This window comes from Protopterus annectens, chromosome 2.part1 (assembly GCF_019279795.1).
Source record: "Protopterus annectens isolate FY-2018-M chromosome 2.part1, PAN1.0, whole genome shotgun sequence".
Classification (NCBI taxonomy): Eukaryota; Metazoa; Chordata; order Ceratodontiformes; family Protopteridae; genus Protopterus; species Protopterus annectens.
In genome coordinates, this window is record NC_056729.1 from 907,191,044 (window position 1) to 907,216,731 (window position 25,688).

General features: G+C 40.3%; 1 protein-coding gene across 11 annotated transcripts in view; it reads left to right on the plus strand.

Annotated features, from left to right (window-relative positions):
* Positions 1 to 25,688, plus strand: part of TENM3 (teneurin transmembrane protein 3) — a 3,803,041-nt gene that overhangs the window by 3,287,001 nt on the left and 490,352 nt on the right. For 8 of the 11 annotated variants that reach the window (XM_044062527.1, XM_044062530.1, XM_044062531.1 and 5 more), the window contains 2 exons: positions 1,291 to 1,317; positions 7,564 to 7,710. In XM_044062527.1, coding sequence (XP_043918462.1) covers positions 1,291 to 1,317; positions 7,564 to 7,710 — 174 coding nt within the window. The remainder of the gene's footprint in view (positions 1 to 1,290; positions 1,318 to 7,563; positions 7,711 to 25,688) is intronic. The other 3 variants (XM_044062532.1, XM_044062533.1, XM_044062536.1) reach the window with 1 other exon arrangement.

Sequence of the window (25,688 nt, forward strand, 5' to 3'; positions counted from 1 at the left end):
GTGTGTTGCTCCCCCTCATTTCAAGATGAACTGATTGGAATAAATGGATTTCATATGTGCTTATTCACAGACTGTTAGCGTTCTATCACACCCACTAAAGCCAGGGTATGAATAATCTGATGATGATGTCTATTTACTTCTTTAATGGAATAGTAATGAGGGTGATTATGAGTGTGAAGAGTAAAAAAGTAATGTTGAATGAGATGACTTTTCTGACCTGCTATAAATAATTCCTTGCAGGTAGCGCAGAAGAATGGAAGTGATTGTCTTTGCATAATGTTAGTTCTTTAGCTGATTGCATGTGCTGCATAAGCTGAAAATACAAGCAGAAATTGGCTGCCATGGTCCTGATATGAATATGTCATATTTTGTAATCGGGGGGAGGGGGACTTTTTCTAGCCTCCTACAGCTTTTAATTTGATTTGGTAGTTGTGTTGGTTAATTTTGAAAGACAGTGATACTGCACTTATAATAAATGGCTTTACTTTCACAAAATGACCAAAACACTTTCTAATCAAAGTTGTAAAACTGTTGGATATCTCACCATAATCATTTTACAATGTTTTTTTTTCATCCTGTACACATGCACTAGTATGCCATTCACTTAATGTTAATATAAGGGTGAAGGTAGAATAGGGTTGAAGTCTACCTTTTAGTACTTTTCTTTAGTGATTGCAAGGTACTTAGATTAAACAGCATATACTGCTAGGAAGTATGGAGGGCACAGTGCTTGCTTGACTTTTTAGGTAGGCATTGCTTGTGGTCTTATATCAACACTGCATTGCTGGTGCCTGTCTTAGTCTTCTGGCATGAAAGATCCAAATCTTAATATCAAGTTCATTGGGGGTGATAAGTTTGTACTTTATAAAACAAAAGTCATTGCTATTGACTGATGATTACATCTTCAGGAGAGGAACAAACAAAAAAAAACAGAAGATTTTGAACAGAAAGCATATATTCTGACAGTATGATTACCTCAAGGATAATTTTTGAAAGCTCTCTGGACATGGTTTATTATTCTAAAAACTTAACTGAAACCATGTCTTTAACTGAGGGTTTTATCTGTCTTTTTGATAATGTTCATTTTGTCATTCACATATAGCTGTATTTGTTGAGAAATGAGTAATGCATCTTTTTAAGTGGGTACTGACAATGTCTTTGTTGTGTTTTGTAAGTCACCCCATGTCAGCTACTGCTGCCCTATTTATTTGACTGTGAATGCTGAAAATCTCTTGTTCCATGTGACACTTCTGAAATGTCTGTCTGTTCTTTTCCTTTTAATTTCTCAAGCTCACTATCTGGATAAGGTAGTTAAAGGTACTGTATGTTTGTTCTTTGTCATCATTATCATTGTATGTGATAATTGTATACTGTAACTTACTAAGCTTATATAACCTGCTCTCATAAATCCTCTTTTACTGGACCTAAGTGAAATCAGCAAATAGCATAACACATACCATGTTTCAAATGTCGATGCAGAATGTGTTGTTGATGTTGCTGCAAGTACATATTTACTATTTTGATTGGATGCAAACAAAAATAAAGATAATGGTACAGTTGCTGTTTGCTGACAAATGACAGCCTTGCTATTCTAAACAAATCACTGGGGGATTCATGTATGTACATTTTAGACATTTTATGACAGCAGCAGAACAAAGTCTTATGCATAATAAGAAACATTTTTTTCTGAAGAAAACATTGACAAATTTGGAAAGGGAGGGGAAAACGTTCTTCACAGCAGATTTTCACAATGGTTTCTATTAACTCACTGTCTGATCTTTTTTCAAAGTGTGAATAACATTCCTTTGACTCTAAAAGAAATAAAAACATACATGTCCATGTCTGTCCATGTTGTGTGTTTGATCACAATTGATTACGGTGAGACAGTTATATCATGTCGTATGTTACTTGGTCATTTTGTTTTGAGAGAGAAGACATGAGTTGCCGTAGCCAAGCAAATATTGGAACATAAATTACTGAGCTGGCATTTTTAACTAAAGTTAACTGGGTTTGCTTTTTTCTTATTTAATTTCATTTTAAGAACTGGCATTAGGAAATATAATATACTTCTTTTCTGTATATTTTTATGTAGGTGTTTTTATCCATCAAATTTATAATGATACTTGGTCCTGTGCTGAAAAATGTATCCTAAGTAGATTGTGTGGGTAGAATCAGTAAAAGGAGTCATTATTACCCATAATACCTATTTATGTGCCTCAGAGGCTAGGTCCTGAGTAACAGATGCATTCCCATTTAAATGTTGTCTAGGATGCTGAATCTGGCACATTCTAGACAGTCATTGTTTAACTAATGCCAGGCAAATTAACTCTCTGCCCCTTTGCTGTTAACTTACTGCAGTGCCAGTTTCACTGGCTAAATAGGTAACACACTTGCCTTTTGTTTTGGAAGATCAGGAGGCTGTGGGTTCCACTCCCATAGCAGGTACTTTGAATAGTTTTTCTAATACTGACATTGCAGTGCAGTTTTGGGGGGGGGGTGCTACACTTTTGAGTGTGCCATTCTTCAGATGAAATGTTAAACTGAGGTCCCATCTATCTTAGTTTGTATACTTATTGAAAAAAGAGGAAGGGAAATCCCCCTATACTCTGGTCAATTGTCCCCAAATCAGTATGAATACCACCTTGGTCTCCCCTGAAGAGAATGCACTAACCTTGTTGCATTAACTCTGTCAGCAAAGAATAAATAAAAGTAAAATACAAATTTCTGTCTTGTGGCTTAAGAGGTTATGTAGTTGATGAAATTCTTCTGAGCTCTATTTAAAACAAGTGGCGCATGCAGAATAATGATAATACAAAGCTCTGCAGTCCTGATACGTGAACCTGTAACTACAGCGTCATGCAAGTTTCTTTACTTGGTCTCCTACGTTAGAGGTGGCATAGTAGCTGAGAAAGCGGCAAGTGAAAAGATGAATTTTTGGAGTAAAGCAAAGGGAAATGTTAATGCCTGTGAGTCAGTAGATTAGATTTCCACCTTTCACACCAGATGATCAGTGCCTTATGTTTTTTTTTCCCTTTAAACTGTACTTTACAAGAAGTCCTCAGAGACAAGAGTATTGTTTAAACTAAAGAACAGCTGATGTTTTTATCAGAGATGTGTAAAAATGATATCCTTTCCCCGTCTTTCCATGTTTTTTAGGTGGATGATAAGGGTATAACATGCCCTAGAAAGTATAGTGTCAGGATTCTTGGCCATGGTCTGTGTCATAGGTGGATAAAGCCTTGACTACAAACTAGATGATCCAAGTCCAAGCAGTGGTAGAGGAGCTGGGTGGGAGGAATGTGAGTATAAACAGCCAGTGCCAGCTCACCCATCCTATGGCAGGAAGGGACTGGTGGTTCTGGCTACTGGCTGTATTTGTACCAAGTCAAGTGGAAGATTCCTGGTGCTATTAACTCAGGACAGACTAGGGATGCTCTGCTAAGCTGGTGATGGTAAACCTGAATCTTCATGTTGTTTGAAGCGTGATCAGGTTATCATGTCAACCACCAAGGGGTAGGGTGAGGTCTATATAAAAAGCATTTTCATCACCTGAAACACATATGGCTTCAGTTTGGGGAAGTAAAGGTTGACTTTCTGGCACTAGGATAAGAGCATTGCACCACTCATCCACAAAGATGTACAAATGTATGATGCAGGAAGAGGCTATCTGTACGATGGTCTTCTCCAGACAGCACTCTACTACTGTTGTCAGCCCTATGGAGTGCAAGATATTGGGAGACTTTTAGGCGTTATTGCTCATAATAGGATGGCTGATATTCAGTAGTCATGGAGAGAGAGAGGAAAAGTAGATTGACCAATAGATAGATAGATAGACAGGAATATGTAAAAAAAGAGTATAATATTCTTTTTGTATCCTACCAAGTAAACATTAATGAGTGACTGGAGCAGAGTCCAGCACATGACTCCATGCTTTACAGAGACACAAACTATAAAAATTAAAGATACATCTTCAGGTATTTTTAGTGCATTCAGTTGTTTTGCATTTGAATCTTGGTTATATGACATTTTCTGCCACAGCTGCAGCAGCATGTATGCTGTTTTGTCTACCATTTCCTGCTAACTACATTCTTCATACCTGGATGCTTTCTGAGCCCACTTCTTGCACTGGGGAGCACTTACCTGGTTAAAGTTTTGGCCCTGTCTGCATCCTATTTGACTGTATGTCTGCAGCTACATTTTGACTTTGCTGCAACCTTTACATAAAATATGAGTCTTATAGCAACGTTTCTGTGTTTGGTAATTTAGGAATGTTCGATATGAAGCCATTACAGTAGCCCTTTTAATTGGTAAATGTACTCTTGCCTTCCACCATTTTCTTTTGACTTCTGCAGCCAGTGGTGGTTTGTTTTTAAAGCTTCTTTTACTGCTTCATCTATAGGTCATATGGATGGTTTCATTTTTGGTCTCCATCCCCTCATACAATGCCTATTTTAAAATTACAAGCTTCCTGTGATGCCTTGCAATGACCTTTGGGGTCTGCCGACATTCATCCTATTCTTATTCCCATTTTCCTTGTGGGCTTCCGTTACATTCCTGCCTTCAGCTTACCACTGACCATTGACCCCCCCCCCCACCACCACCACCACCACCACCACTTCCCCCGACACATCCATCTGTGGACGTTGAGTGCTCCAGCTTCCTTTGACACTACTGTTTTTTTGTTTTTTACTACACTACCATAATATTGCTGTCTTTTTGTCATCTCAAGTAGCTGTCCAGCACTGCAGTAGCAGTTTAAGCTTGTGCCCTTATTTTCCTGCCACGTAATTTATGTTTTCTTGTTTTAATCTGTAACTGTGTCATTTACAAACATTGTACTTCACAGCTACTTCAATGTTTCATCTCTTTCCATAATTAGTGGGGCTTCAAATCAACATTTTCAGGTTCATCAAGAAACCTTCTTTATGCATTCCTTGCAGGGACCATCTTCTTCCACATGCTTGCCCCATTTATCACAAATGAGCCACACTCTTAGTTTGACTTTGGCAGTTAAGCTGGAAGCAGAAAGCAGGTGTATCTTTTGTTTTATTCTTTGTATGTTTCTTTTATCCATTGTGTGTATCATTAGCGTTAGGCCTTTACCTGTAAGGCAGTCTGTTTTCTTTGATTCTTGCCACAAACATTTTAACTTGGAACAATTTTCAGAACTGAACATGGAGAGGGTAGATCTGGTTGTCTCTTTATTCTATGACTAGTCTGTATTACTGTCAGTATTTTGAAATAATTCTACATCTGGAAAGATTTATGACATGGCTGGGAACCACACAGATATTCTGTTTTGCATTCCCAAGTCTGTCACTTGTCATTATAATAGCCTTACATAAAAATACACAAGTGATTTATTCACTTATATAGCTGAATGTTAGTTCTGTTTTGAGTCTTCTCTGCTTAAAATATACAGGTGTCACTGTGCATTCTGTAACTGATTACCTTGGTGTCTTTTTTGTTTGTTTAGTTTATCATTTGGTATTTTTCTATGTACTGCACGAGACCTAATGCTAGATCACTGTAGTGCCTCAGGGACGTTGCATGCAGTAACAAGGCAAAAAATAAATGAACAAATAAAAAGTACTTGAGCCAACTCAACTGCATATAAGAGGAGATATGCAAACTGCTGGATAGCTTTACTTTAGAACTGTTTTACCTCTTCTGCGTCCTGCCAGACCAAAAGTGCTCATTCCAACCATCACTTAACTCAACCAATTGCCAACAAGTACAGAAGCCTGCCATATTTGCTTGGTGTGCCTGTCTCATCATGAAATCCTTGTTATGTTGTTTTTAAACAGTTTCTTAACAAATGCAGGGTGGGCAGAGCCATACATGTTGAAGTATTAATAATTGTAAAAGTACTTTGCAAGAAAATGTCTCAAGAGTAGAAGATCACTGGTCACTGAGTGTCCAATTTCTTATGTGGTTGTATACATTGTATATTTTGTAATATTTTTCTAGCATACATTACACTGCTTTGTGATGCATATGATGTTTCCAAATGAAAAAACCAAGCACATGCAGTTTAATTTCAAATACCATTTCCTGAGATTGCTTTCTTTTCCTAGGGGTCACTCAGACCTGACCTTGTACTCTGACCTTTACCCTTCTCTTCTGTATAGAACATATCTAATTTGATAATTTTGCCAAGGAACAATAATTCAAAAATTCTAATTTACTTTTCATAAACTTCTTTTTCTGAAAATGTGAAAGTAAACATAATCAGACAACAGTTAATAGTCATATGACTAATTTAGAACAAGATTCAAGACCTACCACAATGCTGAAAATATGGCGATATCTATCCGTGTTTATTAGTCACTTACAGTTTACAGCACTCAAAGTATTTTTGTTTACTAGGAATAGATATTTATATTATTAACCACTTCTACACAGATACTATTCACTGTGTAGACTTGCGTACAGAAAATCAAAATTTATCAGCAGACAGTTGCCTTCACCTCAGTTGTTTTTAATAAGATCACCAGTTTGCAGTGTTTATTGTTAGTTTTGCACACATTTATAGAATGATTAGATTTGGACATGAGCATATTTTAATTGTTTCCCCAATCTTCCTTCCTTGCCTGTAATAGCAGACAAGATAGGATTTAAAGGTAATGTCACCTAAGCCCTAGGGAACTGTCACAAGTAGTCACTCTCCGCTCTGTGTCTTAAAGCACGTCGTCATTAGAGTGTTTTGTTTAGTCTGTCAGTGTTTTAATGTGTTCCCTATAATATTCCATTCTGTCTAGCCTCTGTACTCAGTTGCGCACAGCTATTATATTTAGTTAGAAATACTGTTAGTCCTGTCCAATTCGTTTGCGGCCTGAACCCTGATATTTGTTAGAATATATGCTGAGCTGCTTTGGTTCTTTTCTTGAGCTTTGCTTATTTTGTGAAAGGAATGTAATCTGGGCATAAAGCATATTCACTTAAAGTGACATACATTTTATAAATATTTCTGTTACATGCTGTAATTTTACATGAATGCACTGCAACTTGAGACCAGATAAAATTAAATTTCCTGTTTCACTGACTTTTTGACACTTCACTGGTTTATGTCAATAGCAACAGGAGTCTCAGAAAAAAAAATTGGAACATTTAACACTGTTGATATTTTATAAACCGTTTGCAGTTCTGAAGACTATTAAAATGTAATTATTCTGCATTGTCATGTCTGCATGTTCAGGCTGTGGCCTTTCGGTCTTGTTGCTCTCCAAAATGGGATGGAAAGTTAATTTTGTCTGGTTTGCTTGCATTGTAGTTGGCTTTTTTTAGCCAGTGACAGGTAAATGATGGCTGTGTGACTTGCATGATAGACTTTGCCTGCAGTGTAAAGCACAGATAACAAAAAAAGCTGAAGCATAAACAGATCAAAGCTGTGAGATTTTAAATGTGCCAAGGCATTAAAAGCTGATGTAGTATCCATGTGAAATTACAGTACTGGTGTTGTTCCAAAGCCACCTTAAGCGGATATCATTCAGTAATATTATTAAGTAGTTGGTCTCAAACTGCTTAAGTTATTCCATCCTTGTCTTTCTTTTCTTTTTACAGAAGGCTGCCCAGGACTGTGTAACAGTAATGGAAGGTGCACATTAGATCAAAATGGTTGGCACTGCCTCTGCCAACCAGGCTGGAGAGGAGCAGGTTGTGATGTTGCCATGGAAACTCAATGTACAGACAGCAAAGACAATGAAGGAGGTATGACTTGTGACATGCAGTGTTTGCTTGACTAGTTCAAATCAGCTAAGAAGACTGAACATGTTTAAGTAGAAGTTATCACACTTTTTCAGTGTGCAGCAAAGTAATATACAATTTTATTAACAGAGCTATATTAAACAAACCGCAGTATAAATTTTAGAACCTTTTATATTACCTGGCATGTGGTATTTGTAGCAAGTGAAGCCCTTGTGTCCTCAGAATATATTTCACCATGGTGTATTAAATACAACAGTGAGATTAAGCATTATCTTGGAGGTGCAGCTGTAAAAGTAACATCCTAGCAGAAGGCTAATTAAATTACAAATTAATACATTTTTCTTTTTTTTTGTATTTATTTATTTGCTAACTGTACAAGCCTACTGGACACGATATTCTCTTTTCAGTGGTGACCTAAGACTATTGTCAGGTTAAATGACTTGTTCAGAGTCCCACAGTAGGCAAATAGAGACTGTGGAATCAAACTCCAAACTACAGGAAATAACTTGTTAATATCTCATAGTTGTAATCTTCCAAACTAACTGGCAGAACCAGAATGACTTAAACAAATCAGTACAAATATTTATCTCGTATGGACTTGTATGCTCATGGCCAGTATAAATAATATATATATATTTTAGCCAGATGTGGTTTGACAGGTTTTATACTTCCCTTTGATGCCAGAAAATGTATGTTTTGGGATGTTCTTTGTGTTTCACTGTTGCAGGCCTGACTTGTGGGATTTCCTGCTGAGGAAGCCCTTGGCTGGCCCAACTACCAGAGTAAAAATCTCCCTCCTCCTAAGGTTGATGGACATCCTATCCGAAGTCAGTACACTTGGGTATAAAGGGAGCCAGCTGACACCATAACATCAGTCTTTTCTTGCTGTCAGAACCTGAACCAGTGTTTCAGTGCATTGGTCAATCCGTACCAGAGAGAAGTCATTTAAAATCTAACTACCCCATTGGGGAAATCTTTCTTCTTGCTTTAACCCATGTCAGATAAGGTTAACAATTGTCTCCCCTGTGGTAAGCAAATCTCACACCAAGACTTTCATACGTTGTGTCTCACCTGTCTATGCCCTGGTCACAACGTCCCTAATTGCCATTTTTGTGTCCATTTCAATTCTAGGACCGTCAGGTGTATGGCCGGAATCTTAGATAGGCATCTTAGTGTGTCATCTGTTTCGCATCGTCCGATGGCATCTGCCAGTCTTCCAGAGGTTGAGCTCCCTAAACTTAGGAAGGACTATGAAAAAAGACCCAAGCTTAAGGCTTCAGAGGACAGCCATTCACCTTCTGCCAGTCCCCCAGGGCTTATTGTCACTGAGGAAGGCAAGGTGCTTTTGCAGCCCCCTCTGCGAGTGAGGTGATGGCACAGGCCTCTGTTGAGACCTGTACAGAGTCCAACATGCCGTTGGGTCCCTCAGTTTCTGCACAGGCCTTGGATTTCAGTTTGTCTGTCTGGTCCAGAGTCTTTCAGCAGACCTTGGTTTCCGACAAGTGATCTTTTACTGGCAACATTCCTTTGAAGTGTCAGCCTGCATTGGTTCTTCCTTACAAAGAGACTGGTGTCAGGATTGAGGACATATCTAGGACCAAGACCAGAGCTACCTCTAAAAATTGTTCTACTTCAGGTCCTGTGCCTAGGCCTAACAGCTCCCATGCACAAGAATATCAGCAAGAACTGGCCAGGTTAGCTGAGGACCTTATCTCCTTAGTCAGAGCTAGGCAACCCTCTTTGGAGTCCTTCCTGGGGGAAAATGAAGAGCTACCCATAACATTTTCTCTGAACCTCCTAATTCAGATGAGGATTCTGACCAGGAGGAGTCTGTCTTTGAGGAGGGACCCTTCCTTACTTCTTTTGAAGATTCAGATTCTGAAGAGAATTTGGCTTCAGCTTTGCCTACTTAAGACATCACTTTTGCGAAATACTCCATGCCATGAGGGAACATATCCAGTGGGAGGCACAGGAATATCCACAATCTAAAAAGAGGGTTAGGGAGTTACGTGACCTCCCAGAACACAAACTTTTGGGTATTTCTGCTGTATTGGAAGTGGTAAAGGATCTTTTTATGGACTCTTCCCTGAATCCAGATTCTGTGCCTCAAGCCCTTCAAAAACCAGACAGGTTTTACAGGGTGCTGGACTCACATAAATACTTCCTCAAAAATCCCTATGCTGATGCAGAGTTTGTCATTCCAGGACCCAAGGGAGCAACAGCCAGCTCTTCAGAAAACCCTTTACCTGTTGAAAAATAAAGCAGGTCCCTTGATCGGTTTGGTATAAAAGTTTACACTTTTGCTACTCTAGTCATGAAGGCCCTTAACTGCCAGTTTAATATTATAAAATACCAACAATCCATTTTAGATCTAATGATCAAAAGATAACCTCCATAGTGGACAAGAACATTTCTAAGGAATTGTTGGTCATCATTAGAAGGCATGCTTACCTTAGGGAACAGACCCTACCAGACCATGTTAAATCCAACTGTCTGGATGCACCCCTGGATAAGGACTTCCTCTTTGGGCCAAAAGCTGAGACTGTGCTCAAAAAGATAGAAGATAAAGAAAAGGCTATGACGACTGTCAAGGACTTCCTCCAAGTTCAGTCTCTTAGGTTTAGTAGGAATTTTCCCACTAAACATAGGTCTTTTCCCTCTCAATCAAAAAAAGCAGGCAATGGAAACCCCTGAGAGAAAGGCCTCAAAGGCAGCATCAGCCACAAAGGCACAGGCAGTGGTCCTCGGAAACCCCTAGGCAGGTTAGCTGTAGGCCACAGGGCCCCTAGCAGATAGCAGCAATGACTCTTCATTTCCCCTCCCCATGCCTTACCCTCTCCATAAAAGACAGGAGTAAGACTAGGAGGAAGGCTATCCTTGTTCAAATAAAATTGCTCCCTCATTACTTCAGACAAGTGGGTTCTGAGTGTTATCTCAAGTGGTTACAGGTTATTTTCAAAGAAGAAGGCCTAGTAGTAGAAAATCATACTTAGCCAAGTGGAAATTTTTTTCCATTTGGTACCAGCAGCAAGGCCTCAAGCCTAACTCAGCCAATATCTCTGCCATTTTAGATTACCTGGCTACCCTGGTTGACAGACATCTACCCTTTTCTTCCATCAAAATTCACCTTTTTATCACCTTCTCCAAGTCTAGAGCAGTCAGGACTGCAACAGTGAAACACGAAGAACATAGTACAGTTGTGTACAGTTACCATAAATATAGATATATGAGTGTATTCACTGTTGCAGTCTTCTTTCCCTCCCTCCTTCACCTTTACCTACAGTAATAGTCTATTTCTATCTTCTTCACTAACAAGAGGATTCCCTGGGTGTTCTTCCTGTAGGGCCCATTTTCTGCCTTGGACCCTTGTTTATGGTTCATCCTTTGGCCTCCTACCTTCTAGGGGGATAGAAAAGACTGATGCCATGGCATTGGCTGGCTCCCTTTATACCCAAGTGTATTGACATTGGATAAGACATCTGCCCGTCTTGGAGAAGGGAGATTTTCAATCTGGTAGTCAGGCCGACCAAGGGCTTCCACAGCAGAAAATCCCAAAAGCCAGAACTGCAACAGTGAATCCACTCAAACATCTACATTTATGGTAACTGTACACAACTGTACTTTCTCCTGTGGTGCCAAGTACTTGTGTTGATACTGCAGTCCATGTAGTGCAGTCTGTGTTAGCGGACTGCTGCCATTCTGACATAGTCTTTTGGCCAAAATATAACTCAAAGGTCCTGCACTGTCTGCCTGATGTTCTCCGTGTTTCACTGTTGCAGTCATCACCTGTGGATTATCCCTGCTGTGGTAGCCCTTGGCCGGCCTGAATACCAGAGTCAATGTTTTTCTGTGTCACTTGCTGTCTGACATCAGGTCGTCAGTGCTGTAAAGGAAGGCAGCCGATGCCATTACATCAGTCTTTCTTGCCGAGGAGCCCATAGCAGAAGCAGTTCACAAGTGTGCCGGTCGGTCGCTACCAGAGTTTGAATTACAGCTGAAAATGTCTAAAGCTAAGTTCCCCATTGGGGATCCTTTTTTCTTGCACTAACTGATGTCTGAAAAAGTTAACATTTGTCTCGCCTGTTGAAAGCAAATACCACACCGAAACTTCCACTCATACTGTGTCACTTGTTTTGGCCCAGGCCATGACGTCTCCCATTGCTGGTTCTGTGCCCTCTTTAACGCTAGGACCATTCTTCATAGAGCTCTTATTGTAGCCAGGTATTTTTGTTTTCCGTCTTCACATTCTGAAATGGCATCCATCAGCGAACAATCCGTAGACTTTCAGAAAAAAAGTAAGGATAAAGATAGAGACACACTACACAAGGCTAAGCCTTCTGACGACTCTACCACTAAGCAGGTCATCAGTTCTCCGGAATTCAGTGAGGCGCCTTCGTAGATCCTGATGCCCAATTCGATACCTTTGTAGGCCTCTGCTGAGACCCTTTCAGAGTCCAGTATGCCGCAGAAATCTTCTTCATCTTCTGACCCTTTCATTGTCTCTGCCTTGGTTGGGTCTGGAGCAGCGACGCAGGCACTGGCTTCCGAGGAGGTTTTTCGCACTACCGAATCTAGACAAAAAACAATGTCTTCCCCTCTGACTACCATTTCTCTCAGACCAATGTTTACTCTTAGGCCTAGAGGCAAGGCCACTTCTAGGAAAACTACCTCTACCCACCATTTTACTCCTGCTCCCCTACCCCAAGCTCAAATGCTTAAAATGGTGGAGGATCTTATCACCCTTATCAGGGGTAGTCAGACCACAGCTTCCAAAAGGAAAAGAGACCTTTCTCCTGAAATACTGACAGAACAGGATTCTGAGGAGTCTTGATTATTCAGATTTTGAAGAGGAACAACAACCTCTGACTGCTTATGAGGATTCAGATACAGAGGAATCCATTCCTTCTGCCACCCCACCAGAAGATCTTTCCTTTGGGGAAACCCTTCACACTCTCAGGGAACATTGCAACTGGGAATCCCAGGACTTCCCTCAGTCTAAGAAAAGACTAAGAGAGTTTCTACTTTGTGGTGCTAGTTCAGGTGTCTGTTGTATCTTCAGATTCCCACAACACATTTTAGATGAAGAATAGAGGCTTCAAAATTTTTGTATTAAAGTCCTACATACAGAACTGTGCAGTCACTTAGTATAGCCAGTATTCTGATTTATTCCATTTCACATACATTTTAGATTTAATAACTCAGAAAGGCTGCACGTGCTCCACTGTTGTATTTAGTGTAAGCCTTCTTTGTTGATGTTTTTAAGGTGGTGTGAAGATGAGAGAGAGGATCTATCAACATGTCATGGTCCCTAAAGGTGTACCCCCACATCCACATGGCTAAATCCCAGCGAACATCTGATACCTATCTAATGTCTAGGGCATAACCCATGAAATCCTGTTCATACCTGAATTTCAGCAGTTGTAAGGATTGTAGTTACCTCTCTTAAATTTAAATTCAGACTCCAGCTAATTGATGTAACTTATCTCTTCTTCCAGCATTGTAGATATCCGCATGTGCAGAATATGCTTTTCATACTCAGCTCATCCAAAACAATATCATTTCTTTTAATTTGCTGCACTTCCTTAGGACTTGTGACCTTTACATGTCCAAGTTCATGTCACCTTAAGTTTACCACCTTAAGTTTATTTACTTCTCCTATATAAACAGGGATGCATCAACTTTTTGCCATGTAGATTTATAGATTAAGAGATTGTTACTAGGCTAATGACCTGGGGGACTTTTCTAAGCCTAGCCAAGTTTTTCTGAATGAATAATGATGTCCTGTATCCAAATATGACATTTGAGACAAGGCATTTCTAAGCTGTCTTAGTCTATAAGGGACATGGATGCCAGGCCCGGTGTAAATTTCCTATTCCCGATCCACTGGTCAATAAAACTGGGTAATAAATAAACACAGCTGCACATGGATGGGAAGCCTGTTCCACAGGAGGGCATTCCCTGGGGAACATATCTGTCTCTTCAGCATGTTCTGTTTAAGTCACAGACAAAATACCGGTCCCTAGATCTTGTATGTTTGGTACTCTTTGACTTACGAATATATAGGAGATTCATAAGTGTAGGGTTTGTGGATGCCTTGTAAGCCAGGCATACATCACTCTTCAGCAGTCTATAGAGGACTCAGTAGAGGGAAAGGGCTTTAAGATGCTCTGCATAAGGTTACACCTTGTTTTCTTTTTGTATGGAATTTCTGAAGCCACTCTAGCTGCTGTATATGCCTAGTCAGACACATACCAAAGGGAGCATTATACTCTATGACTGGTCTGAGAAGGGCAGAGTACAGTTGGTTAATGACTTGTTTAGACCTAGATGCTATGACTTTTAACTTATAAGCTGCGCAACATAAAAGGATTTCCTCACTACTGTGACCATGTGGTGGTCGAAGGTAAGGCTACTGTCTATGTGTGTACCCGGATCCCTGACCACTGGGTCGACTCTTGGGGTGTGTTATCAACATGGTAATTAGCTGGGATGATTGACTTCTCAAAGGGTACAATTGTGCATTTCTTAACACTGAATTTAGGACCATGGCTTTGGCACCATTTGTTAGTCAGGAAATAACCTTCTTGAAGAATGCTAGTGTCTGCAGGGGAGTTGATGATAACTCCCAGCTTGCAATCATCTGCAAACGTAGCCGTAAACCCTTAGCATTTGCTTCCATTTCAGAGAAATAGATGCCAAAAGCAGCGGCCACAATACCGAGTCCTGGGGGACTACACTAGTGACTGACTTCTTGGTGGAGGTAGCTTCACCTGTTTTGACCTCCTGGGTCCTATCAATTGAGCAAGTTATCTATCCATTGGGTGATAAAAGGGTTTATACCTAAATTAGTGTGTTTGTCTATAATGACTGAGTGGAATATTGTATCAAAAGCAGTGGGCAGGTGAGGTAAGCTGTGTACACAGTGTTACCTTTATCTACTGCTTTGGTGACCCTCTCAAAATAGTCCACCAGATTTAATAAGCATGACCTTCCTTTAACAAAGGTGAACTGTGTTGGCTCCAGCATTTGGAGGTTGCGTATGTCCTCATTTATCATGTCCATGATTATTCTTTCCATGGCCTTACATATGAGGCTGGGTAAGACTTATGGGCCTGTAGTTACCCAGATCAGTGGTTGGACCTCATTTGTGCAGGGGGAATGACTGTAGCCATCTTCCATTCCATGGGCACAAAACCTGACTGAAGGCTCCAGTTGAAAGGTGATTCAGGTGGACCAGAGAGGTCATGTTTCATAGTATTTATTAAACATCCCGAGATGTTATCGGGGCCCATTGATGGAGTGTGTTAGTGTTTGAAGAAAACATTTTACTTTTTATTTCCTGCATTGGTAATATCAGATGTGAACAGGCACACCCTTTATCCCCCTGTATATATTATTTTTCTCTTTAGCTGGCATAGTTGTAAACATGGTCTGCATGCCCAGTACAGAAATAAAGACAGAACAAATAGCTTGTTGTTTGTCTTCCCAGTTAGGGGTCGCCACAGCAGAACTCCGGTCAGCTAATGATTGGCAGTAGATTTTTTTATGGTGCCAAGTTGCCAGCCCGACATCCAACCTTCAGCGAAGGCACACCCATTCACGCATGTCTTTCGGAGGCCACTTGACCACGGGGAGAATATGCAGACTCCACACAGCGAGCACTCCAGCCGAGAATCGAACAGAAGAACCTCTTGCTGTGAGGCAACAATGCTACCGCTGTACCACCGCCCTTCAATTCATTCTTGTCTGTAATTTATTTAGTCTGTTGTCACAATGTGTATTTCTGCATCCTCTGTCCTAGACACTATTCCTGGGCTAACTAAATGTTGCCTTCCTGTTCTTTATTTAGGGATCACACTATGTTTTTTTCTATTAGAACTGCTTTCTATGGAAAATGTAATTGTGATTATTTTTACTTCATTCTGTCTTTCATTCCTTTAGCAGATTTTAAATTATCAGCATATAACTGAAGTTCTTCTGCTCTGTAAGCATATCTTTTCAATGTTTAAAGTCAGTGTGGTATATTTTTGTATAAAATTACAGTACAAAAACAGGAGTCTTGGGATATTTCTGGAAAGCAATCTTCCCTCGTATGTTTACCTGCATTTAACTTCTCCAAAGTCAGTGATGTTTTATGTTGCAGTACATTGCTGTTATACATTTATCTATTCCTACGTTGTTCCCTAACTCTTCATGTATAGAAATAACTCATTCAGTTATACAAAATGAATTGCCTTTCTTGATCCATATAGATATGTTGTTCTACTGTTTACATCATTCATGAGCAAAAAATATACAATAAAAGTTATTACATTTCATCTTTGTTCCACTGTATTTATGTTTTGTTTTCTGTCTGTGGACCACCACAGCATTTCTATTTTTATTTTTATCTAAGTCACAGTTGTTGACTTTTCATGGCCATCAGTCTGGCTACACTCACTGACTACTATGAACCTTGTCCACTTGGACTACTGTTTTTGTTTGCGGTAATAGCCTTCTAAGTTGCAGTCATATTGTTTCTGGTTTTATTATTTAGGCCTCCTAGTTATAATTTAAGCCTTTTGCACCCCGCACAATTTTTCATTGAGTGACAGAGGTTATTGACCGTGGTTTGTCTGACTGACAGTACCATGAATATGTTTCATGTAAGGCCTTGAAGGTACCATGAATATATTTTGCTAAAAGCCTTGACATTACCATGAATATATTTCACTGAAAGCCCTTCTCAGCGAGCATTGGGTATGTATAGTTCCCCACTGCCATGTGACAGTGGAGTTGGTTTATGCAAGTCAGTAGGATGTGGAGTCTCCCCCTCCTACATAGGGAATGCAAAGGGCTTGCCCCTCCAGAAAAGCTTGTTTTGCTGTTCCCTGAAAGTGTCTTTGAGTGAAGTGCATTCATGATATTTTCAAGCAGAGGTTTCTACTGTAATCTTATTAATATGAATCCTTTTTTCCTTTGTGGAGACTCTCTGCTTCCATTCTCCCAGTTCGGTTTGATACCTTTAGCTAATTCCGCCTAAAATGCCGATTTTCTAGAGTTTCTGTCATTTAAAAAGCTTGTTTCAAAAAACAAATAATCTCCATGGTATCCCCGAAGTCTCAAAGCAACCCACTAAAACAAGTGTAGTGGGTCCAAAAACAAAACAGTGTAAGAAACTTCTCTGTGTGGAAGATTTTCAGTCCATATATCTCTAGTTAATCACTGTATATTAATCAGATCAGACAATAGTAGTAGAAGTAGCAAACTTAAACTCGTCTTAAGTCAAAACAAAACAAAACAAAAAATAATAATAAAAAAATGTATAATTGTACAGCAGCTACATATTGTACTTATTTTACTGCCTGCACTTTAACAAAGTCGTTTTTGTGTTTAAATTACCTGTTTAACTGTTGTAGGTTACACACTCGTGTGATAGCCATTTCTGTGCAGTTAAAGTGTTTTTTGATTGTATCTGCTTTATTTTCTGAAAAAAAAAAAAAAAACTAAACTTTTTTTCCCACCTTTCTAAGCTAGTATAGCCCAGTTTTCAGGTTAGTGCTGAATTCAGGGCTTTGTTACAAGTTTCTGTGTTTGCCCATATCTTACTTGGGTAGAAGGACGTTTCTCTGTTCACTGTGAGACAAGGAGCTTTGAGCAGCCTATCTGTCCCTGGAGGAGTGGTTTCAGCCCAGAAATTAGTAGTTTCTTGGCAATTTTGGGCTAATTTCTATCTCTTTCATTTCCTGCTATAAAACCCGCATTTGCACGGTTTTGCGTGGCGGGAAGTGCCAGTTAGCTAGGGTATAACTATTCCCGGCTCCACAAAGTCTACTCTTCAATTTTTCCCTTTGAACTAGACAAACTTTCAACTTAAGCATTCAAACCATTCACTTCTCATACCGGCACTTGCTCAAAACTTATAGCAAGCACTAATAAGCCTTAGCACTAGACCCCCCCCCCCCCATACTGTAGAGAAGGACAAGGGTCTCTATTCGGCCTTACCAGCCAATCAGTAAAACAGTTCACTGTATCTATGCAGGCATGTTGAAAGAGCAGTTTCATGTGTACTCTCCGGTCCAACTGGTGAATCTGGGCATTTTGAGGCAATGTTACAATTGTGTACACAGACAACCCTCTCCTCCTTCCACCAAACACTAATACATGCAAGAGATGCAATTATACAACCAAACTGGAGGCTAAGCTCTCTCAACCCAAGACTGGTCCAGGCAGTCAAGAGGAGAAGGGAATTACTTGCATCACACCACCAGTCTCACATAGACCTATGAAACCAGCACCGGCAAGAAACACACATAAATACACGAAAACATACTCGGATGCTCTAAATAAAAATTTGCAAAAGCAACAGAGACCTCTAAAGCAGACATCCAAGCAACCTCCACCCCCCAACACAAACCATGAAACACATACTTCACAAAACCAGTGTGCCACACAGTCACAGCCCTTAAGGCAAAATAACATACCCAACACATTAGTAATAGGTGACTCTATAGTCAGGCACACTGATGTCCCACGCACTAGGCTGAACAAGGAGAAGGTTACTGTTAGCTGCCTGTCGGGTGCCAGGATCCACCACATAACACAAGCATTCAGGTCACTCCAGAACAAGTACAAATATGACTCTGTCATTGTCCATGTTGGTGTGAGTAACCTGAGCCGTACCTCCCTGGACTACATGAAAAGAGATGTGGAGGAGCTCTCTGATCATGTAGCTCAGGCCGGTATAACCCTGAGTACCATCCTGTCCTCACCAAGAATGATACCACGGTATAGAGAAAGAATTATCAATTTCAACAATTGGCTAAGCTTCTGGTGTCATTCAAAGGGGATCCAGTGTCTGTCAGCCTGGGATGACATGCTCGACAAGCCACGCTGCTTTGCTAGAGACTTCTTGCACCTGTCACCCTTAGGCTTTTGAATACTGGCCAAGGCTCTTGCCACCCCTATAGTGTGTTTTTTAGGCAAGGCTCAAAAGACAAACCCACCGCCGTAAATAGCACAAGTAACAAAAAACTGAGGGTAATGCTACTCAATGCCAGAAGTCTAAACCTCAAAATGCACGCACTCGAGGCACTCCTCAGTATGGAGAAAGTCGATATATGTGCAGTAACAGAAACCTGCTTTAAGGCTTGAGAGAGCACCCCAGCACTACCAGGCTACAACTCATACCATACATTTCGACCACAAAACCTGGACTGAAATACAAAAGGCGGGGGAGTATCCATATTCATCAAGGATACCTACACCTCCAGGTTAGTGGCACAGCACAATGCTTCAGAGATCATCCACGTGCAACTTAACAATGGGCAAAACTGCTATTCAAATTATAACTTGCTACAGATCACCCACCATGTCCCAGGACCCCCACTCCGCATTCCTGGAAACACTGGGAAACATAAAGGTCCTACCAAACACCCTGATATTGGGTGATTTCAATTACCCAAACATTAACTGGGAGAACTACTCAAGTACAGATTCCGTTGCCCAACATTTCCTAGAATTTATAAACTCAAACACCCTGGATCAACTGGTCAACACCCCTACCAGACATGACAACATATTGGACCTGGTCATCACCAACATGGGCGACCGGTGTTCCACACCGGAGGTCAACCCCTTGCTGGTTAGATCTGACCATAAATTAATCACTCTGGATATCCACATTCCGCCACCACCCCCGGTCAAAGAAACCACCGTGAAAAACTTTTCAAAAGCAAACTTCACATTACTTAAGACCGAGGTGGGAAGTTTCAAAGCCCCCATGCTAAAGGATAACGCTGTCCAAGCTGCAAAATCCTTTAGTAATGCATTCTACGGGCACCTACAAGAATGCATGGATTGTGCTATCCCAAACAAAACCAAGACTCACTCCTCCAAGAAAAGGAAACCAGTCTGGTGGACCCCTGCCATAAACAAGCTATACAATAGAAGGAGGAAACTAGTACAGAAAAGAGTAAAATCCCAAGAAGGGAAGAAATCCCTGATCAGTATAAGCAAGAAACTATGTTTCCTCATAAAATCATCCAAGGCTAGCTTTGAAAGAAAAATTGGCATGGACTCCAAAGATGACCACAAGGCATTCTTTAGCTATGTCAGGAATCTAAGTGGCAATTCTCAGATCTGCTCAGAGTTAGTGCAGAACAGCACAAAATACACTGAACTGACCGATATAGCCAACATCCTGGCAGACAGGTTCAGTGCAAACTTCACCCCCCTCTCACCCCCAAAAGGGCCCATAACTATACCAGAAGAATGTAGTGCCCCTGAAATCACAGACACTCAGGTTAAAACAGCCCTCTCTAAAGCCAAAAACACACCATCAATGGGACCGGACGGTGTCCCAGCCTGCTTCCTACACGAGCTCAAAGATGAACTAACCCCTCACCTAAACACACTGTTTAAACTCAGCCTCTCCACAGGCTACGTGCCCACAGAGTGGTGCACAGCAATGATTATTCCACTCCACAAAGGTGGAGCCACAGTGGACCCTGGGAACTATCGCCCTATAAGCCTGACTAGCTTGGTCTGCAAAGCTATGGAGCGCATCATCATGGATCTCATTAACAGAGACATTGGAAACCTCCAAACACTGGACCCTACCCAGTTCAGCTTTGTTAAGGGCAGATCATGCCTCCTAAACCTGGTGGACTTCTTTGAGACAGTTACCAAGGCTATAGATGAGGGAAAGGTGGTCCACACAGCTTACCTAGACCTCACAAAGGCCTTCGACACTATTCTCCACTCAGGTTTTATAGACAAGCTCACCAGCCTAAACATAAACCCCTATGTCACAAGATGGGTTGCCAACTGGCTCACGGACAGAACCCACATGGTAAGAGTTGCAGGAGCCAAGTCTGACTCTAAACCGGTTACAAGTGGCGTTCCCCAGGGCTCAGTCCTAGGACCCCTCCTGTTCAGCATATACTTCTCAGAGGTACAGGCAAGCACAGGAGGACTAAGGCTAATCAAGTTCGCAGATGACTGCAAACTAGAGGCTATAATTGACTCTCCGGCTGACACAGACATCCTTCAAAAGGGTCTCACTGAGACAGATACCTGGTGTCAAAACCATGGTCTCAAGCTAAATGCCAAAATGTGCATAGTCATCCCCTTTGGAAAAAACAAAATAACCACAAACTACTACATAGGTGGTAGCCCCCTAAATACGGAAGATGTAATAAGGGATCTAGGGACCCAAGTAGGCAGTAACCTCTCCTGTGATAGTCACATTGCCAAAGCGGTTAGAAAATCCTTCTGTCTGGCACACCTAATCACAAAAGAGTTTGCATCCAGATCGAAAGAGGTCATCTCTCATCAGATCCATCATAGAGTACAATACCCAATTTGGGATATACCTTACAAGACACCTGCAAGAACTGGAAAGACCACAGAAGTACCTCAACAAGAGGATCACTGGCCTCAAGCAGATGCCCTATGCAGCTCGACTGAAGAAACTCCAGCTACACTCAGTTGCATACCGCCTACTCAGAGGTGATCTCTGCCTGACATACAAGGCCATGTCCAACCCAGAATTGATGGACATGCTCCATCTAAAGAAAACCATATCCCCTCGAGCCACACGCTCCAGGGATCTAAACCTCACTACAATAATAAATAGGATGTGCTGGAGGGATAGATTCCTGTCCCAGAGACTTCCCATGCTCTGGAATAAGATTCCAATCTACATTAGGCAGAGCTCCTCGCTAACCCTCTTCAAGAGAAACGTTGATGAGTGGATGGGAAACAGAAAGTTTACCCCAGGGATCACTTCAGTGGCTCTGCTGGACAGAGGCACAGGGAACTAATCTAAGGGGGCGGTGAAAGTCAACACATTCTGGCTAGGCTTATAAATGCCTTTGGGCAGATAGCCTAGTACCTACCTATGAACCTATGAACCTATACACAATTTTAAGGATATACTGACTATAGTCAATATTCTGGTTCTCAGTGCAGGCCCATTTTTTCCTGAATTTATAATAAAAACATTATTTGTTTCCCTTTAAGGTGGGTGTGGTTAATAGGGTGTTTGACAAGGTATGATTTTTGGAACTTTCATAGTTAGGACTGGTTTCTACTTTTAGGTCTTTACCTGATTTGCCATTTACTACTGTTCATTTCCTTTTCCAGTCCATTTCTACTGACCTTCCATAGATATTGCCCTGCCACGTTCTATGCTCATTGTATATATTGATTAATCCAGTGATGTTACCCTGTAGTTTAGATGTTTGCTTGTCTTTGGCATTGTAATGCCAACTTCTAACTGCAGCAGGTATCCCAGGATAGAAGCTAGATTACGATTCCTTCTCCTAGATTCCTTGTGTGATACTACAGCCTTTTAGAATTAACAGTTGGTATGCACACAGAAAAAAAGACTTAATAAGGTCAATTCATATCACAGCATTACAAAAAATGAAGCATTTGAAGAAATTCAACAAAGTTAAAAACCCTTTGTAAGATGTGAGTGGACTGGCATTAAAAGCCATGCTACAGAGTGGGATGGATTTAAAGACATTCTCTCCACCAGAGCAGATTGAAGTATGTGAATTAGTCATATAACTGAGTCAGTCTCCTGATTCAGAGAAAAGTTAAAGACAGACAGAGAAGCATCTCATTATTGCCTCATCATGTTTCTGAACAGAACCTGTGCTGTTATAGCTCGCCATGCTAGTTTTCTCCCTACCTGCCTATGCATCATGGCAGCATAGGCACGCCCTGTATGCACACAAATACACATTCTGACACCAATGCATACACATGCATGTGCGTACATACATACATAGACACAAACACTCTCCCAGCCATTCAAACAAACACATATTCAAGTATTCACAAACCAGCCCAGACATACTTGCACACACATGGAAACACCCACCCATACACTGGCATGCACACTTTAAAAGACAGAGAGGCACACATGTATACAGAGTTTGCATCCTCTGTCCACATGTAATAGTGTGACCAGACAGACAGACATGTGCATATGCACGTGCGTGCCCACGAGCACACACACACACACACACACACACACACACACACACACACACACACACACACGCCTACACATTCGGCATCCTCTTCCTACCTGTATTAGTGTAACCAACCAGAAGCTGGCGCACACACACACACACACACACACACACACACACACACACACACACACACAGCTGCGCAAGCTGTATTCTGAGCAAATGGGTAAAAGTCAAAAGATGAACAGATGATCTTCACTATTTCTACCAAGAAAAAAATGTAAGCCATTCAAGAGATAATCTAAATCATTCTGTCTAGTTAATTTATTTATTTAACATTTGTTAACCGAGAAAGTCCGACTTGGAACAAAGCCAATTTTCAGCAGAGCCCTGGGGAGAAATGCTCCAAATGCATGTCTTTGTAACGTGGGAGGAAACTGGAGCATCCAGAGGAAACCCACATGAACGCAGGAGGACATGCAGACTCTGCACAGAAGGCAGTCCAGCCAAGAATCGAACCAGAGAACCTCTTGCTGTGAGGTGACAATGCTACTGCTGCACCACTCAAAGGAGTCTTCTGTCTACGTCAGATTGTATAGGTTTTTCTTGTAGCTTTACTGGAGATAATAAGTTATGCTGGAGGCCACAAAGAACTAGAAGAGAGTCGACCTGACTGCTCCAGCAGGAGATATAAACAAGAAGAATCAGTACTTCCCAAAAAGCAAGTGTAGGCTTCTACTGTACCAGCAAACCACAGGCTTTATTGTTGTATTTTTATTTACTGTTTGCTAACTGGGTTAGTTCCACTAGGACTGTGTCCTATTTTCAGGCAAGATCCAAGGTGATATGCATTGAGACTTTGGGAAATTTGATCATAACGCTTGTAAAGTTTCTGCAGTCTTTTGATTAAATGCTTTGTTAGTCGTTAACATGCATCTAAGTTTTCACCCGCTAAGGCATATGAAACCTCATTTTAAAATCATATTCTTTTAAATGACACTTCATGAGCAGAACATCCTGCAATGCTGCTGCGTTTCATACTCACTATTGGAAGAAGAGTCCAGACTCCTAATATAATATAGTAATCAGTAACCTTTCAGTAACCTTTCTGATCTTTCAAGAACATGCATGACTGCATAATCTACTGAGCTTCTCACACTAACAGTTTAGTGATGCCAGTACAACATTGTGTAACATCAAGACAAGGAAAATGGTATCACTGTATGAATTTTATAAACAAAAGACTATATTTCATGTAACTCTATTCCTGTAATTTAATATTATTAAAAATTTGAGCTTCTGTTTGGTTTATTTTTATCTGTCCATCTATCTATCCATCCATCCGTTGTTGACCAAGTTAGTCCAACTATGCAAGTGGCCTCTTTTCAGGGGAAAGGTGGTGTTAGTACTACTAGGGGAAGTTTGGCCAGGGCATTACAGAACCTTGTCTACTCTTTTTGATAGGTGATACGAGACCTTTTACATCTTCCTAAACTACAAGGAGATTATACTTCTGAAGCCTGAGGAAGCCATTTGCATACAGGCACTGAAGATTCATGTTGCCACATACCTCAGGATAACAGACTGAACATAGTAACTTTGAGACTACTAAAGTAGAAATGTTAGAATCGTTTCAGAGCTAACAAGGAAATACACCATCATGAAACAAGCATCTCTACCTCTTAGTTAAATGTGTTAACTATATTATCACACTACTTTCTGAAAAAGGCAGACAACTGGGGTAGGAAAATGTGATGTTTAAAGCACTTTGCTGCCAACAAACAGTACGATCAAATGTCACCTGTAGTTCAGACATAACGTGCAACACAAAAACTCTCCACTCACTGAAACAAAACCCTTAAAGCCCACATGGCAAAACCCCAGTTATAGTTATTAAAATCCCAGTCTTGCAAAACATACCTGAAACAGAGATGGTCACTGTTAGTGGTGGTCATTGACCATAGCATTCTACAGTCTTCCATAATAAAATCAGTGGAAAAGAGGGTCACAGGTTTTGTTGCATTGTCAGGAAATGTTGAATGAATACCCCACTGGAAGTGAAATGACCATCATTATATAGCCTTTGTCTCTGTTCTTCCACAGAACATAAACTTCTTAGTGTCCCTTCTGATGAGTCAGCACAACTTAATAAGTTTGCTGCTTCAGTGCTGAATAGTTTTATAGAGCAACTCTAGTGCTTGATATTAAGTATATTGAGTGTAAAGGACAGCAACCAATAACCAAACAAAGTACAAATCCACTGGAAAATAAGCCACAGAAATGTCCTTCTTTAAAAACTTAAATGAAACAAGATTGAGCACTTTCATAAGACTGTAACACAACTTCATCAGAATCCAAACTCTAACAACCTGATTCCCTTTAAATAAGAACAGTTAATCACCTGACCTAATTAATTCTTAAAGCCCTAACATATTACCTCTAATAAATATATATGTGTATGTATGTATGTATATATATATATATATATATATATATATATATATATATATATATATATATACTAAAGTTATATAATTATATTTACACCAACATTATAATACTGTTTAAATAGATGTGTTAAACAATGTAAATATGTTGAATATAAATCTAAAATCTAAAATTCTTTACTTATATTATAAAATCACATATAACGAAGTTCATATGTAATAAGATTCTCCACCCCAATGCTGCTTAACAACCGTGTCCAAACCAACAAATAAAAATACATGATCAGGAAAATTCTTTAAATGACAATAAAGGGAATTACTCATCTTCCTATTTTTTATGTCATTCAAATGTTCGTATATTCTCTCCCTAAATTGATGAACAGTTTTTCCAACATAAAAGCTTGGGCACTTTTGACAAATAGCTAAATAAATCACCCCCTCTGTTTTACAATTAAAAAGTGAATTTATTCTTATTTTAATATTGTTAACCTTAACCTGATCAGTTTCCATTATACAAAAGCATTGACTACAGCTCCCACATTTAAAAGTACCAATTTTTCTTGTACTG